General features: G+C 32.3%; 1 protein-coding gene across 1 annotated transcript; it reads right to left on the bottom strand.

Annotated features, from left to right (window-relative positions):
* Positions 1-532: 532 nt before the first annotated feature.
* Positions 533-2650, bottom strand: LOC105779812 (uncharacterized). The gene is made up of 5 exons (XM_012603742.2): positions 2073-2650; positions 1664-1975; positions 1253-1568; positions 1043-1162; positions 533-960 (listed from the first exon to the last, which is right to left on the bottom strand). The coding sequence occupies exons 1-5, from the start codon at positions 2424-2426 to the stop codon at positions 854-856; spliced, it is 1209 nt and encodes a 402-aa protein (XP_012459196.1). The 5' UTR covers positions 2427-2650; the 3' UTR covers positions 533-853.
* Between the last annotated feature and the right edge of the window lie 16665 nt (positions 2651-19315).

Consider the following 19315-nt stretch of genomic DNA (forward strand, 5'->3'; position numbering starts at 1 on the left):
AGATTTTAAAAAATTGATGGACTAAAATTGCCAAATTATAATGTCAATCTAAAATGAAACCCATTATTTTTATTTAAGCATTGGGCATATTATTGAATTATATTTTTTTTAAAAGGTGTAGTACTGCCTTGGGCACAGCATAATAGTCAAAATTCCAGGTTCCAGAGAGACAATTAACAAACTCATTAAGACTACCTTAAAACATTGATTTGACCTCATAAGCGGGACCATTCTATAATATTTTGCCGCTAAAAACAAAACCTTATATTTCTTCCAAAAAATCTTTTAATTGTTCCAGAATAACTAAAAAATAATTCTTTAACCAAAAAAATTTCAATTCAAACGTAGAATACCTATCTTGAAATTTTCGCAATATATATGATGAAATCATTAAAGATTTAACCTTTTCAAACACTTTCTCTAACTCACTATAGGCTCGGCCAGTTCTTTAATGACAAATCTACTCCTTTATTATTATTATTATTATTATTCCAACAATTTCGGTTAAGTAAATAAATGTCTACATGCTCAGTGAAGTGAAACAATAATAGTTTAGTAGAGAAAGAAGACCACCTATGTGGTTAGAATAGTAGGGCTCATATTCTGCCAAATACTTATTGACCCAATTCCCAGATTTACAAAACAAAATAACCCTTTCTCAGCCCCCACTCACATTCAACAAAACCTGCTTACTGCCCACACATCCTTCTTATTTTCACCCAAATAACCATTTCATTTCATCTCCTTAACCCTATACTTCTATACTACAATTTCATCACTATAGCAAACTAACATCTTTTTCTCCTACAACTACCCAAAAAGAGATCATGAAAACCCAACCACCCAAAGCTGCTCAATATGTCCATTCCTGAGGTAACGCAACTTCATGGTTTATTCCTTGATGTTGCCTGAAATTCCCCTGCTTCTGGTTCCAACCACTTCCAAGTTTCAAAGCAGCATCTACAAATATAGATAACAAAATCAGTCGTATAACTACAAAGTGATTCATAGAGTAGAATGCCTAATTAGATTGGCTTTTTACCAATTTCAGCGGTGACATTAGCGTTCAACCGAGGATTAAGCAGGGGTTGAGCACCAAGTTCATCAAGATTTAAGTTCAAGGCCTGAACCACTCTAGCTGGAAGCAGAACAGTAGGACAAGCTGCCAATATAATAAAAACAAAATAAGATCCTGTCAAAGAAACCCAAGAGAGAAATGCATTTTAATTGCAAAAGGAGAATAGGTAAGGACCTGGCTTCTTGCGGGGTTCAGAAGGTGCACCAATACGGCGAGGCAAGAAAACGCCAGTTCCAGCACATTCCCTTTTTCCAGTTGGATTGCCCAAGAAAACTGCCCTCATACCCGACCCGTTTGGCGTCTGGGTTTGCTGCTGCAGAGGGGGCCATGCAGATTGGGACAAACCCATAGGCCTATTGCTACTATTATTACTCCTCACTCTGCTTTGGACCACATGGTTATGGTGGTGCGAATGCAGCTGCTGCTTTTGTCCTGCCCAAACCGATGCATTTTGTTGTTTCATTAGCTGCTGTTGCTTCAGCATCTGAAACTGAGACATAACAGAAAACGACCAAATTTATATACTGAAGAGGGAAAAAAACAATCCAAGTACAACATTTCTAGGTCTGGCTTAAGGTTTTTTACTTGAGCGGTCTGTAGTTTCTGGTGAGCATGAGACTGGGTAGGCAGGTAAAAGCCAGTAACATCGGCGTTCGGTGAGAACTTCCTTGCCGAAGAACCTAAGAGGCCTCTGTTGTTGAGCCCACCGTATGACTCTTCACTCATTCGCATCCTTGCAACTTCCTCTGCCGCCGCATACAGCAAATCCCATGTTCCCGGCGGTGGCGGAACTCGGGATTGGCAAGTAGGGCTTCCACGGCTAGACCCTTGCATGCAACTGCACCCGCTCCTTGACACACATAAGGTTGATTGCGGCGAACTGGACATGACCCGACCCTTAAAAAAGCAAAAATAAAAATAAAACTAAAATAAGAAACCGTCCTTGAATCAAATAACTTTGTGGAGAAGTTGAGTGTTATGTTCTTCAACAGACCTTAGGGTTTTCAGAAGAAAAGGCACGGTCGTTTCTGCGAATACCGTCTTCGAGGGTAGAGTGAGCCATTTGACGAGTTAACCCAGCAAGATAATCTTCTTCGTCACTCTCTGTCTCAGTAGAACCCACCACTGACTCAACCGGAGAACTTGGATCCGAAGAGAAACCCAAAGATCCAAACCCATAAGGGAACTCGTAGGGAAACAAAGACTTAGAACCGCCAAGCTCTAATCCAAAACCACCATCAACATACTTGGGATTGCTCTTAGCCTTACTATTGTCCATGACCAAGTCGTCGTCGGTTAAAAACTGAGGTGGAAGACAAAACTCAGCGTCGTCTAAAACCTGCGCCATGAGAAAGAAAAGCAAAGCTAAAGAATGGAGATATCAGAGAAAGGACCCCAAAAGGAAAGAACTTGATGAGTAGAGAGTAATGGATGATTGCTGCTTGGTTAAGATTTAATAATAAGCAGTTGCATCTCTGTTTTGGTGGCCATGGCAGAGTTCGGGGCCCACCAAATATATATATTTTTTAAGAAAATGCCCTATTCACAACTGAGCAAAAAGTGGAGAGGTGGGGAGAAAGAGGTGAGAAATGGGGGGATTTTCAGGGAGAAAAAGCAATGAAAGAGAAGATTACAGAAAAAGCGGGGCTGAGTTTCCCACTCGCTGATATAGGAAGGTTGTAACACGCTCCTACTATATTGTAGGGTCCATGGAGGGAGCTGCAGGCTTGCATCCAGGTAAGTGGGGCCAATTCAAAATATAGGAAGCACTTGAACCAGCATGTGACAGGGCCACCATTTTCCTTTTTCTATTTTTAATTCCATCAAGCCGTTTTTAAAGGCTAAATTGCTTAATTAGATGCAAAACAAAATCCAAAATTTCTTCTTCTTCTTCTTCTTCTTTTTAATTCAATACCTCGAACCCAGGGGCAATGCTTTCCACTTGGCAGTCCAGGGAGTAATTCACCATCTATATTTAATTTTTGTTTGGAAATAATTTATTGATTATTTTTAAAAAATATTAATTATTATGATAGTAAAATCTAAAATAAAATAATCATCTGTATTATGTTCGATAGTCTAAAAAATAGTTGATAATACGATTACTAATAAAAATAATAAGCATCATATGCAATTTTACCTAATTATTTTGTGCATATTTGTTGAGTTATTTACCTACATTGAAGTTATGAAAAATGTAATATTTTAGTATGATTCAACCTTATTTTTAATGTTATATTAAGATGACGTTGTTAATATAAGAAATATTTTCTTAGAACATCAAATGTCTTCTAAATTGCATTTTAAAACCTTAAATATTTCAAATTAAAGTGTTCAAATAGAATCGTACATCCATGATATGGTGTGGTAAAATATTCTGCTTTTACATAATTAATATTACCTTATAATATTTGAGTTAACAGTTCACATCGCCTATAGTTTTATTTATAAAACTTAAATAAACTTATTTTGAAGAAAGACTTATATTAGATTATATACCTCTTTATAATACGTAAATTAAGTAAAAAATAATATAAAATTTATAATTTATAACCTATATAAAAAATTATATTGTCTAGTAACTTTCATAATTCTTATGAATAATATATATTTCTTTTGCAATAACTTTAGAAAGATATTTTTTATAAATAAGTTATCATAAAACGTAATTAAAAAACTATAATATTTTTATGAATAAATATATTATTTTTATAATATAGCATGAATACATAAATAAGTTATATTCTTACTTTTTGGTCATAATTTTTATAAATAAATATGTTACAACACCTTTATAACATGTAAATTATTTTTATAATAAACTTTTTTATCATACCTTTAATTTTTTTAGGATTTAAACAATTTTTTAGTTATAACTTTATAAAATACACAAATTATTATTCTAATATAATTTTTAGAATTTATAATATAATAATTTTTTGTTTCAAACACTCACATGTATTCATTCTTATAATATAATAATTATAACTTGTGTAAAAATAATTTTTAAAAAGTTAGATTTTTACGTAATTATTTAAATTCTTATCTCTAAGAATTGAAAGTTTAATTGAAGTGTTCTAATTACACCCAAATTGACAAGACCATCAATTACAATGGTTACCCAAACATACTAACATAGCAACTCTACCCAAATTCAATTACCAAGTGGCTTTACAAACACTATCTTATTGTTTTTAATGATTTATTTGATAATTACTTTTGAAAATGGTATTTATTGAATTTGGGTTTCTAATTTTAATATGAATCAAATCTCTATTATGTGAAAAATTAATGTAATTTAATAAAAATAAATCAAGAATTTTGAACGAGAAGAGAAAATAAATAGGGTGAGGCAATGGTGGATTTAGATGGAGATGTCGTTCGACTAAATAAAAAGTACATTTACCAATGATGGATAGGGTCCGTTTGTTTACATGTAGAAGGTTTTACGGAAAATATTTTCTATATTTTATTGTGTTTGTTTCACAGAAAATAGCTTGGTCAACGGAAAATGACTTACAGGTTAACGGAAAATAAGCCTTTTTCCTTGTAAAATAACTTACCATTTTGAAAAGCGTAAGTCATTTTTTGGAAAAGAGCTCCTCAATAGATAATTTTACTTTTATATAAAATTAACTTAAATAAATTTTAATATTATTATATTGATAATAAATTTTATTTTTATTTTTATTTTTAAAATATTTCAAATATTTCAAATATTAATATAAAATATTATATTTGTTAATATTATTAAACATACGTATTTAATTATTTATATTTAGTCATATAATAAATTATTAATATAATTAATATAATTTATTATTTTAATAAATTATTTAATATTTAAATTTTATTTTAATAATAAATTTTAAAAATAATAATTTTAAATAATATTATTCACATATTATTGAAAATATCAATATTAATATTTTAATACTAAATATTTATTACAATTATAAATATATTAATAATAAATGTTTTGTAGTATAAATGTTAAAATATGTCATAAGTCTATATAATCTTCACAAATTTGCAATTTAGTTTCGTACTTTTATTTTTAAGAATTTAGTCCTCTACTTTCTAGATTTAAAAATCAAGTCCAATCACGACATTGTTAATTTTTTTGTCAATTTTGTTAAAGTCATATTTTAAATAAAAAATACTCAGTTAGTAGTCATGTAACTAAAAACAATCGTTGCAATGAACCTAAATTTAACAAAATATTTTTAATATATGTAAAACAATGTAAAATATAAAATTATAAATATAAAATAAACTCAATTAAACAATGAAAAAATAAAAAAAAATCTCAAATGCATGCTTGTTTAATTGAAAACGACTTTTATGAAATATTTTTAAAGAATCTGCCAAACAAAAGAAAATATTTTACACAGATTCATCCAAACACCAGAAAATATTAGCTTTTCCAGAAAAGTAAGTCATCTTCCAAAAATCATTTTCCGAAAGCCATTTTCAATGAAACAAACAGACATGAATGATACATTTACCCAAACAAAAAATACGCTAAATGTACTGTATCGTACTGTCTATCTAAACCCAACAATCAAAAGAAAATTAAGCGTAATTTTTTTGTTAATTATAAGACAGTGAGCTGTCGTTTGGCTAAACATTTTATCGTTAGTTTGTTTATAACGTTGGTCGTTATCAGTAAACATCATAACGGCGTGTGCTTTTCCATTTTCACTCTTCGCCGACGTTGAACGGACCTCCTCCGGTGGATGCAACACCCCTTCCCTCAACTCCATTGCATACTTATTTTCAGATCCATCACCGTTCAAAAAAAACAAAATGGCCGGCACAATTCATGTTACCACGTTCATAACACGTCCACTAAGTCCTAACTAGGGGTCAACAAATTTCTTTCTATTTCACTTGAAAATTCCAAATATAATTTAAATTTTGAATTAATCGATTTTAGTAATTTCAATATTAAACTCAAATTACCTTTTATATTTCCGATGATTTCAAATCTTCATTAGTATATCGGTTTACAGAAATTTCAAAATAATCTTTCAAAAATATATTTTTTAAAAGGTTCAACTTTAATTTATTTTTCTCGATGCTATAAACAAATTACTTTATCATAGTAAAATTTAGGGTTAAATATAATATTAGTATTCGGATTTGTCTACTTCTCCTAGATTGGTACCCGAATTTTTTTTCGTCCACTAGTTTCCTACCTGTGACTAACGACGCTAATTTTTTGCTAATGTGACAACGCTGACCAATCGCACGCTGCCTGTTCCACCATACTTCGACGCGGATAGAAGTCTTCTCCTATCATCTTCGGTAGGGGTGTTCAGTCGGTTAACCAACCCGAAATTGTTAAAACCGAATTAACCGACCTCCCAAATTTTTTAACCGTTAACCGAACCGAATTTTTTTAAAAATAATTAACCGAACCGAAAAATTTTTCGGTTAATAAGATCGGTTAACTGAATTAACCGAAAAATATGTGTTGTTCATTTTTGGTTAAAAATTACCCGACTTACCCGAATTACCCGAATTACCCGAAAATTACCCAAATTACCCGAATTACCCGAAAATTACCCAAATTACCCGAATTAAATCACTACATAATTAAAAGCATTACATAAATCTTTAAATCACTACATAATTAAAACTATTACATAAGTCTTTGAATCACTACATAATTAAAAACATTACATAAGTTTTGAATTAACACTACATAATTAAAAACATTACATAAGTCTTGAATTAACACATAATTGACATTTAAGTTTTTAATTTTCTCCATTTATATCTATTTCATCTCTCCAAAATATCTCTATTTGCATTAAACCTAAAAAACATGAGCAAAAATTTAGCATATAATAGAAATATACGCATTTAAAAAAAATCAAATAATATAAACAAACGAATAGATTATAAATTAACAAGAATAAGATAGTAGTAAGCATACCCTTCAACTCACGAAAGCTCATGACTCTAGGGTAGGCTCTAATGCATTCCAAGAAATGTCTAAACATTGAATCAATTAAATAAGTAAGAGTGATATGGTAAAAAAATTGAAACTATTAAAATAAAACAACAAACATACCATTTTCAATCTTGTCAAGCTCTTGGATTTGTTCTTCAATCTTTTTTATGTCTTCTTGTGATGATGATCTTCAAATCCAATCCTGAGTACACACAAGAGCTTGTACAATTTTACGAGTTAAAGAACTCCTATATTGATCAAGCACACGTCCTCGGTGCTAAATGCAGACTCAAGCAACCAGAGAAACCAGTATAGCTAAAACATCTCCGCAATTTTTGAAAGAGTGGGAAATCTAGGTCGTTCACTTTCCACCACAATAAAATATCAAAATCTTCAACAAATTCTTCATTAGCCTCAGCTAGATATTTATCCAACTCAGATGTTTTATCCTCACCACAAATTTCCAACTCACGCTTTTTATACAAAACTTGCATTCGCCTTTTCATTTTTTGTTGTGGTTCACCAATAGAAACATGTGTTGACACACTCGATTGGCTACAAGTACTATGAAGTGGAGGCTTATACTCATCAAACAATTCATACAAAGATTCCTTCAACTTTTGCATCATCTCACAAGTTTTTTCCGAGCTAGACATTTCACTAAGTGCAAATTCAAGATACTTTAGTTTTTGTCTAGGATCTAAAACACAAGCAACAAACATAAGCAAATTCATCTTATCAATATCACCCCAATACTTATCATACTTCTCTTTCATCTTGATGGCCATAACATTGAAATCAATATTACTATTTAACCGAGCATCTCGTAAAGAATATCAATTTGGAAAGCTCATCAAAAAATTATTGGACGTGACATATGAAGTGCCGATATATGCAAAGTGACTTCATAAAAGTGTTCCAAGAAATCCTCAAGTTTCTAACATTATCCCAATCATCCACACTAGGCCAACCCTCTCCCTTTCAAGTTCAAATTCTAAAGTTTGTATCTTGCTCCTCAAGTCTCTCAAAAGCTCTCTCAAAATTCGAAAGCGTGTCTAACATTAAGTAGGTCGAGTTCCACCTAGTACAAACATCAAGACACAACATCTTCTTGCACTCTATCTTTTCCACCACAACACACTCCTTAAACTTTTGTAATCTAGCTAGAGATTGTCTCACATATCTAACAGCCCCCCTAACACATTCAATAGATTTATTCATTTCCTTTAAGCATTCAACAACAATCAAATTCACAATGTGTGCCATGCATCTCATATGAAGATATTTACCATTTTGAACTAAACCCCCTCGAGGGTTAAATTTCTTTCTCAAATAACCAATAGCAACATCATTTGAACTTGCATTATCAATGAAGAATAAACAACTTATCAATCCCCAATTCAACAAGCATTTCTCAATCACCATCCCAATGGACTCACCCTTATGACTAGAAATTGGACAAAAGTTTAAAATCTTTTTATTCAATTTCCAATCATTATCAATAAAGTGAGTAGTGATACACAAATAATTAACTCTTTTCAAAGATGTCCATGTGTCAGTAGTTAAGCAAACTCTAGAACAAGAACTTCTCAAAAGTTATTTTATCTTGACCCTTTCATCTAGATACAATTGATAAACATCCTTAGTCATAGTAGTTCGTGAAGGAATATGAAATCTAGGACATGCCACAAACATAAATTTCTTAAAGCCTTCACTTTCAACAAACTTGAAAGGTAATTCATCAATCAGAATCATTTGTGTTAATCCTTTCCTACATGCTTCTTGATCAAATCTCCAAGTTGAAAGATTCCCTTCCCCCCTTCAACTCCCTTTCTAGGTAAAACTAGTTGTCCTTGACTAGTGTCAACAACATTACTACGATTTTTCTTACATGAACCAATATGATATTTCAATGACCCCGTACCATTTTTTTTCATATCACAACAAAATTCCTTTTCACAATAATTACATTTAGCCTTACTTGCACCCTCACTATTAATAAATTTAGTGAAGTGAGACCAAACTTCTGACATTTGAGGAGGGGCTTTTCTTTTCCCGGTAGTCCCCTTTGTTTGGATTGAAGCTCTAACTCCCGAATTTTCAGAATCTATCGAAGTAGGAGGTGTAACACTACCCTCAATAGATGTTGGTTCGGTTGACATTCTGCAAGATCAAGAACAGCATATACAAGTTTAGTTTAACCCATTACAAAATTAGGGTTTGGATGAATAATCAAAGTATCAAACATATACAAGTTTAGTTAAGATATCAAAACACTAAAATTGTTAAATTTATGTTATGGTTTCTAGATATATCATATATGTTGTTCGCATGTACCAAGTTAAGATCATGGTGCTGAAATTTCCATATTTTACTTGTTGGTGATGTTCATTGATTGTTACTACCTACTGCTACCCCCATCTAACCAAACTTTCAATGCAAGTATCAGTTGCCACACTGAAAAGAAACTTGAGGGTGAAATTCGTATTTATTATTTATTTAACAATTTTTTACTATTATAATATTAAGAAAAAAGAAATACCCACTTAAATATCAGGGCCTTGATATTATAATGATGAAAAAATTATAATGATGAAAAAATTATAATATTAGTAAAAAATTTCCTACGGCCTTGATATTATAATGATGAAAAAATTATAATATAGCAAGAGTTTGTAAAACCTTAATTACCCACAGAGGACAGCATATATAAATACCGACGTGGACTGTGTCCGATGTCCATCTCATATTTAAATATTTAATTATCTTGTTTTCGTTGTACACTGGATGTGTAAAGAAATTTGTAAATAATAAATTTGTAAGTAATAAATTTGTAAGTAATAAATTTTTACTTACACTGGATGTGTAAAGAAATTTGTACACTGGATGTGTAAAGAAATTTGTAAGTAATAAATTTTTAAGGAAATAAACATGGAAAAGGCCCAAGAAGAAATGGTCTATTCATTATTCAATCCACCACAGAAAAACAACAAAACCAAGCGAAAGGTACCCATATGATCTAATATGTTTTCGCGATACATTCACAAAAATGAAAAAAGCAATTCTATATTTTCATTTCATTGCTCACTACCTCACTCCCCATGATTTCAATTTTCATGTACGTTTACCATTTTTAATTTTTTACTGTTTAGGGTTTTTTTTTTACATACCTGCTTGTAAAACCTAATATATATATTAAAAATTTCATATCTACAAAAGAAGACAGCAAGTCAGCAACCATGGATAGCATTGGTTAAGATGAAGTGAAGAGGTAAGAAGTTAGAAGAAAGCAAACCTGGTACTCGGCGACTCCGGCGACTCGGTGACTCTAGCGACTCGGCGACTCCCGATTCTACTATCGAGTGTTTGTTGGGTGTTTGTTGAGTGTTGGGTGTTAAGACTGAGACTGAGATTTAGGGCTACGGGTGTTGTTGGGACTGTGTTTGTGACAGTGTGAGTGTGAAAGTGAAAGTGAAATTTGTGAAATTAGGGAGGAGGGCTGGAGGGGTGTTGTGAAATGTGAATACTGAATAGGGGTGTTGTGCTTCGTCTGCTTACTCTGCTGCTGAGAAATGGGCCAAACGGTAATGGTCTAATGGACAGCACACAGCAGGCCAAGTTCTACCATTCTAGGGCTAGGGCCTAGGACTGTTGAATACTTAAATTTGGCCTGTCCTATTCGGCCCAACTCCCTGATTAACTTAAACTGTAAATTCGGTTTACCCGAATTTTTTCAGTTAACCGATCCGTTTCGAACCGATTTAACCGTTAACCGAACAAACCAAAAAACCTTAACCGACCCCCGACCAAATTTTTTCGGTTAACCGACCGATTAACCGAACTCGGTCGGTTAACCGAAAAAATTCAGTTTTAACCGAATAATGCACAGCCCTAATCTTCGGCATTGTCGAATCGCGACCAGCTTCCCATTCGCCTTTTGTCACCGCCTGTTCCACCTCATTTCGACACCAATAGAAGTTCAATGCGACTGTATTTGAAACCTCGGCATCGAAGATGAAGATGAAGCTTTCGTGGTTTTGGGTGTTTGAGATAAAGGCGAAAAAGATGGTCTCTTTCACCTTTTTTCTTCTTCTTTGCTTCTCTATCCTTTTCTTTTTTTTTAATATCGGTTGTTGTTTGATTCTTATTGGGTTTGATGGATTTGATATTTGAGTTTGATTTCTGCTAATGGGGGCATTTGAATCATTGGTTTGGTGTGAATTATCGATAAAGCTGCTTTGACAAAAACTTCAACATCTTGTTTCTAGGTTTTGCTTGTTTCTCTATAAAAAAATAATACAATCACTTTTTTCTTCCAACTTTCTTTTTGATCTTTTGTTTCCTCATCCCGGTTATGCGTTCATTTCCATTTTTTTCCAGGAAATGTTACTTCTCTACTTGTAATTAATTTTCCAGTAAACAAACAGAGCTAAGAAAATTGATAGATTTCTTTTCTTAGTTTTATGTATTATTTTGAGTCATCACCTTTGCAGTGTTATCTTTTATCAAATAAGCTAAGAGAATTCTTAAAGACCATGTTAATGAAAAGGATGAACAAAAGAAATAGGTAGAAAACAATGAAAATTTTAGAAATATGGTGAAAGGAAAAAAAGTAAGGGAAATTTTTTTAAGGGAGTTTTAAACGAAACTTTGGTGAAAGGAAAAAATATCGTGAAACAGAAAGGAGAAGAAAGGAGAAACAGAGAAAAAAAAAGAGAGAAAGAAGGAAGAGAACAAGGGAAAGAAAAGTGAGAAAGAAATTTGAGAGTTTCAATTGCCAAATAGGATGACACGTTGTGGTGCGTGATTGGTCAGTGCTGTCACGTTAGCAAAAAAGTAATGTCGTTAGTCATAGATACTAAAGTAGTGGACAGAAAAAAAGTTTGGGTACCAATTTGGGACAAAAAAATCATAGATACCAATCTGAGAAAAATAGACAAGTTTGGATACCAATCTTATATTTAACCCAAAAAATTATTGTATTTCTTTAGCTTTCCTTTAAAACAAGTTTTCAAATATGTAGGGTGCTAAATTTATGCATTTTAGTCCCAAAATTTAGTCATGTTGTCATCAAGGTTTTAATTTGACATGTTAAAATTCTTTTAACTTAATTTAAATAAATTTATTTGACTCAATTTGATTCAAATTTTATTTCACATTGACACCAATCGTTGAGTTAACTTGTTCAAATAAACCTTATCAACTTGACTACCTCAATTTTTTTAACTTAATTCAATCGGATATTACCCTAATCCTAAAATGTTATTCGGGTTTTCTTTACTTTTCAAAAAAATCATTTATTAAAAATTTAAATTTGAAATTCTTACACCTACTTTAGAATTTAAAAATTAATCCATTCATATTAAATTGTTCTTATAGAGAAAATAGTCGGAGTGAGTGGCATTATTAAACCTTTTCTATCAAAAGATTTACTTCTTATTTTCATAATTAATCTAAAAACAGTAGAATTCCTGTAATTATTTATTTATGAATTCTTAAATTTTAATTGATGTTATTTGAAATCCGAAAGAAAAAAATATCTAGAAGTGGGGCTTGCAAATTATAATTCCCAAAACAGTTCAAAAACATTTATTATGGTGTTGGAAGGACAGCAGGGAATAAATAATCTTAGGTAGTCTTGTCCAACTCTTTTTTCATGGCATCCCTCATAAATGGTGACACACTTATGGCATGTTTGTGGGGTTAATGCTACCTTAACATGGTAGACCAATACTTTCCCCTCTTCAAGTTGATATTAAAGACGTGAATGCTACACTTAGTTGTGTGCACGTAGCAGCTGTGAAATAACATTATGGGTTTAGTGAAGAAAAGCAGAATGTCAATCGTATTTGTAACATACACATTAATAATTTATGAAACATGATGTATAATTGAAGCCGTGAGTGAGTGGAGTCCAGCCAGGTTGGGGACTGCCTCCATCTCCTGGCAATCAAAAGTAAGACCTGTCGTTGGATCCTATCTATATTATTTAATATTTTTTATATAGGTAGTTGCTCCATTCATCAAATTAATTTTTTAAAATTCATTAACTAGAATTGATTTTGATTTCAAATTTTTTTTAAAAAAATTGAATTTTAAGTTAGTGAAATTGAATTTCTTGAGTTATTCGAATTATTCGAGTCGAGTTAAATTTTATAATTCGAATAATATATTGGTGTAAATACCCTCTTGTTCTCTCATCAACTTTGAAAATAAACAAATTGATCTCTCTCGAACAAAAATACAAAAATAATTAAAATAATTTTTAATTTCAAAAAATTTTAAAAATTTTAAATTTTAAAATTGTCTAAAATAATAATTTTGTGACCTAATTAATGATTTAAATTTATCATACTCAATTATCTTTTTTTTTGCTTTGAAAAAACAATGCTATAACATGAAATTAGTTATACTGATAACACTATTTTTATTTGACATTTTAATTTTTTAAAATTTAACTTGTACAATTTCACTCTACTCGATTTGAAAAAAAGTTTAAATTAAATTAGGATGATAAAATTGGACTCATGAGCTCAATTAACTCAAAATATTTTCGCTCGATTTGACCGAATGCTCACCCCTAGTGAATCAGTACCGGTTGAATCAATTCAATTAAAAATAATAAAATTATAAAAAAATTCAGTTTAATCGTCAATTCAATTGATTTTTAGTCAATTTAATTAGTTTAACCGTCAGTTCAATTAATTTATTTATCGGTTCGTACCAATTTAAAATCACTTTTTGAATTAGTCGATTCTCAACCCAATCACTTGATTGACCTGTTTAATCCAATTTAAATAATAATGGGTCAAACCATTGATTTTTAATCCAACCAATTTGATAAGTCCAAATAAATTAGACCGAATAATTATTAGAATTTTTGAAAGGAATAATATATATTTTTTAAAATGATAAAATCAATTGAATTTAACCAATTTCCAATTAGACTATTTATTTTTTGTTGAGTAATCCTGAAGCTTGCTCTCATTATTCCTTTAATCCTTGCTCTGCTTTTTGTTTTCAACAGTGGAGACGCAAGTGCTATGTTATTATTATGATCTAACAGTTAGCTAAAATCAAGAAATTTAATCTTTTATGGTTTGAATAATTAAGTTGTGAATAATATATTTCTATTTTAGATATATCTACAATTTTATTTTTTAGAGTAATATTGAATAAAGATTTAATTTTAATAATTTACATTAAATAATAAAAATAATTACTCTTTAATTCGGTAAAATTTTTTCACTATGTTGCGTCTTAGATCTGAAAGAAAGAGAGAAATAGAAAATAGAGAAGAGAACGAGAGAATTAAGAGAGGAAGGATACTGAGAAAACAGTTTCCAATTTTATAACCTCTATTAGGAACGGTTACAGGTATATATTGGAAATCCCATAACAGCAACCCAATTATTAATCGGTCAAAACACATCGTTTAACTAATTGAAACGCACCGTATAGTTAACTAAACAAGTGTAAAACGCAACGTTTAAAACTAAAACATTAACAGCCATAACTAAAATATAAAAGAAAAATGACCGTTAACTATGCCATAACAATTGTCCTTCCTGGAAAGGATCCTTGTCCTCAAGGATCAAATGCAGGGAAACGACATTGGAGATCATGGTTGCCCTGCTTGATTAGGTGCCTGTCCAAAACTTGAACTAGTGTCTTGAGAAGAGCTCTATCAGGACCGAGTAGTGGTATTGTTGAAGCACTCACCGCCAGTCCAATATGCTTCTTCAATTGAGAGACATGAAAAGTAGGGCGGATTCGAGCTGGAGATGGTAGCAATAGTTTGTAAGCAACCTTCCTAACCCGAGCCTCCACAGAAAAAGGCCCAAAATATCGAGGTGACAGCTTCTGGTTTTTGAACTTGTGCAGAGAATGTTGTCGATATGGTTGCAGCTTCAAGTACACCAAATCACCAACCTAGAATTCCCGTTCGGACCTCCGTTTGTCAGCCATTTATTTCATCCGATCCTGGGACCAAGTGAGATGGAATTTCAGAACCTTGTGCATGGCCTCTCCATGTTGAAAGGTACGATCCACTGTAGCTACTAGAGATGCACCTGCCATATAAGGTAAGTGAATAGGTGGAGTTTGCCCATAGATGGCCCCATACGAAGTGGTTCGAATAACTGAGTGGTAGGTGGTATTATACCACCACTCTGCTAATGGTAACCAAGACACCCACGCTAAAGGTTTTTCACCAACCATACATTGCAAATAGCCTTCTAAGCATTTATTAAGAATTTCAGTTTGGTCGTTCGTTTGGGGATAGTATGCCGTCGACTTCTTCAATTTGGCACCCATTTGTTGGAACAGTTCCTGCCAAAAATTACTTAAGAAGATTTCATCTCTATCGGACAGAATAGATTCAGGGATTCCATGCAGTTTGTATATGTGGTTGAGATATTCTTGAGATACAGGGAGAGCAGTAAAAGGGTGAGCCAACGCCAGGAAGTGACCATACTTGGTCAGGCGGCCAACCACTACAAAAATGGCGAATTTACCTTGCGGCAATGGTAGTCTTTCAATAAAATCTGTACTGATATCGGTCCAAGCACACTTTAGTATTGGTAAGGGCTGCAAGAGCCCAGGTAAAGCAAAATTGTCAACCTTGTAATGTTGGCAGATGACACACTCACGCACCCAACGTTTGATGCTTGTATAAAGCCCCTTCCAATACAGCAATGCTGATATCCTATGACGAGTAGCGTGAACACCCGAATGGCCACCTAAAAGGGTATCATGGAAGAGACTGAAAATATGTCTTCTAAGTTTAACATCATTGCCTACTACCATTTTGCCCAATCTGCGTAGAAATGTGCCATGCCATGAATACTTTGGATGCAATTGGGGTTGAGTTTGTACCTTGTGACATAACTGAAAGAGCTTTTTGTCTGTCACATATGAGTTTATAATGCGTTTTCATACTTTAGACCAATCCGAATCCAAGCTGCCTTCACATTGAAGCAATTGATGAGAAAAGTCAGAAGGTTTCCTGGATAAGGCATCAGCCACTGCATTTTGAGCCCCTTTGCGATATAAAATCGAGTAGTCATATCCTAGCATCTTAGCAACCCATTTTTGCTGGTAAGGTGTGATGGCTTGCTGTTCAGAGAAGAACTTTAAGCTTTGGTGATATGTTGTAATGAAGAAATGCCTGCCAACAAGATACGAATGCCACTTTTTAACTGCCAAGATTACAACAAGCATTTCCTTGTCATAAATGGACAAGGCTTGATATTTGATTCCCAACGCCTTACTAAAGTATGTTACTGGATTCCCTTTTTTTTGTAAAACAGCTCCGACTCCTTGACCACTAGCAACTGTCTCCACACAAAAAGGCTCTTGGAAATTTGGCAAAACTAAAACTGGAGCTTGATAGACTGTAGTTTTAAGCTGATCAAAAGTAATCTGCTCTTATACTGACCAATGCCATGAGACTTCTTTCCTTAACAATGCAGTGAGGGTTTGGCTAAAATTCCATACCCTCGTATGAATCTCCTGTAATAACTAGACAAATCAAGAAACCCTCTCAACTCCTTGACTGATTTTGGAGAAGCAGTCTAAAAAACTAGCTACTTTAGCTCGATCCATACTAACAATACCTTGGGCGATCACATGTCCTACATATTCCACTTGTGTAGCTCCAAAAATGCACTTGGATTGCTTAGCATAAAGTTGGTTTGCCCTCAATACTTAGAGGACCTCTTGCAAATGGAGCAAATAGTCAGTCCACTTCTGAGGATAAACAAGTATATCATGAAAGAAAATAAGAACTGACTTCCTCAAGAAGGATCGAACGACTGAGTTCATCAGTGACTGGAAGCTTGGAGGGGCATTGGTCAAGCCAAATAGCATTGCTAAAAATTCATAATGGCCTTCATGAGTTTTGAAGGCTATTTTGTATACATCTTACTCACACATTCGAATCTGGTGATAACTAGAACGCAAATCCAACTTAGAAAAATAATGTGTGTGCCCCAACTCATCCAATAGTTCATCGACTGTAATATCCCGGTTTAGACCCTAATCAGAATAGTGGTTTTGAGACCACAAATCTAAGACAGAATAATACTTTAATATTATTTTCTATGTTACAGCATGATATGTGATATGTGTGAAAATTTTCGTGTAAAAATTTTATCATTTATGTGCTTAATTAGATAAAAGGACTAAATAGTGCAAAGTGTAAAAGTAGCATGCTATAAGTTAAGAGTGTCTAATTGATATGGTTTATTTAATTAAAGGTCCTTATGATGATATTAGACCATGGATAGTGGGAATGGACATAAATAGGCTTATATTAAATGATTTTCATGTTAATTCATTAAGGATAAACTGGTAATTGATGTTTTAATGTTTATTAAATTAAAACAAAACATGCAATAGTGGCATTTGGTGTTCATCTTGCCGAAAATTCAAAGGAAGAAAAGAAAGAAAAAAGCTAGCTAGGTTTCGGCTAGAAATTTTCTTAATTAAGGTATGTGTTTTGATTCATTTTTGATGATTTTTATATTTTTACGATTGTTGCTCAATAATCTATCAAGCCCATGCCTCAATTTTAAAATTTGATTATGGTTTTGAAATGTGTCGTTGATGATTTTGTAAGTTTTGTGATGATAGTTGATGAAATATGATGGATATGTGATAAATAAATATGTTTTGTATTTGAATTTTAATGAATTTGAGCATTATGGGTTAAATTGTGAAAATGAGAAATTGAGGGGTTAGATGTGAAATAAATGAAGAATATGAGTTGCTAAGGACTCAATAAAAATTCGGCCAAGCATGAGTACAAAGAATTTATGTGTATTTATGAATTAGGGACTAAAATGTCCAAAGGTGAAAATATGAGTACTAATTTTTAAAAAAAGTCTACCTATGTGTTTATGGATTTATGTGGATGAAATGTGAGATTGAATAAGTGAATTTAAATGAATATAGATCAAAAGAGGAGAAATTTAGATCTAGATCGAGGTAAGAACAAAGTACTCGATTGATCGACTAATCTCGTCGTTGCTACATCCGAGGTAAGTTCGAATATAATGCACACGGTTTTAAATAATATTTGAATGAGATGAAATAACTATAAATGGGATTGATAAATTAAAAATGTGAAATGTGGATCGAATATATGCGGAACTAAGTGTGTAAATATTATATATATACGGCTACCAAAATGGCACTAAATGTGCGAGACTAAAGCCGCGTTGGCTGAATAATTGGTACTAAGTGTGCGATACTTAACCAAATTTCGGTTTAACGTAAAGGCACTAAGTGTGCGATGTCACTGAACGAGGAAGTGGTAAATGTAACAGATATGTATGAGATGGTACAGGTATATTCAAAATCTATGTGGTTGATGTTATTATGTATGAAATAGAAACAAGAGTATAAGAATGGATGAACATGGTTGAATAAGTTGGGAATGAGTAGAAATAAATATATTTGTATGTGATTTAAAAGAAATGGTATGGAATAAGTAATAGTTATGAATAAGATTGAGTAGTAATTTGAGTTGAACTATGTGTTAGCAATTATGTCATATAGTATTTTTTTTATAATAAGTTAAATGTATTATATTATGAACTTACTAAGCTCTGAGCTTATTGTGTGAAGTTTTCTTTGTTTTATAGTGTTATAAAGCTAGCTCGGATCCGAGGATCGTGAGAGACTCAATCACACTATCGGACATCTATTTTGGTATTTTTTTGGAAATGTAAATACTAAAGTATGGCATGTATAGACTAGAGATCTTGGAATTTGTTTTGAAAGGTGAAAATCTTGTCATGTGATATGGCATGATATTAAATGTGATTATGGTTTAATTATGATATGTAATTGGTGTTGAGATTTGGTATGTTTCTATATATATTCGGCCTAATGAGAAATGGTCATTTTGGCATGTTGATGATTATGTATTTGGCTTTATGAAATGGCTTTTTACCGTTGTGATTTAATGTTTGTATAATCATACATTACGGCCCATTTTGGTATATAATTGCTTAAGTAATGCCTTGGTGTGATTGGATTTGGAATAATGAATTGGTTAATTATATGGTATAGATATATATAAAACATGGTTAATAAGGTATGTGATTTTGGTATATGTTTTGGATAGTTGAATCATGGTGATTTGAGGTGACGTTTCGAATTGACATATAAGTTATGTGATGAGCACGAATGTAACCATATATAAATGACCAATTGAATAGCTTTTGAAGTTGAAAAATGACATGTATTGACCTTGTGATGATTTGATA

This window comes from Gossypium raimondii, chromosome 4 (assembly GCF_025698545.1).
Source record: "Gossypium raimondii isolate GPD5lz chromosome 4, ASM2569854v1, whole genome shotgun sequence".
In the NCBI taxonomy this organism is placed as follows: domain Eukaryota; kingdom Viridiplantae; phylum Streptophyta; class Magnoliopsida; order Malvales; family Malvaceae; genus Gossypium; species Gossypium raimondii.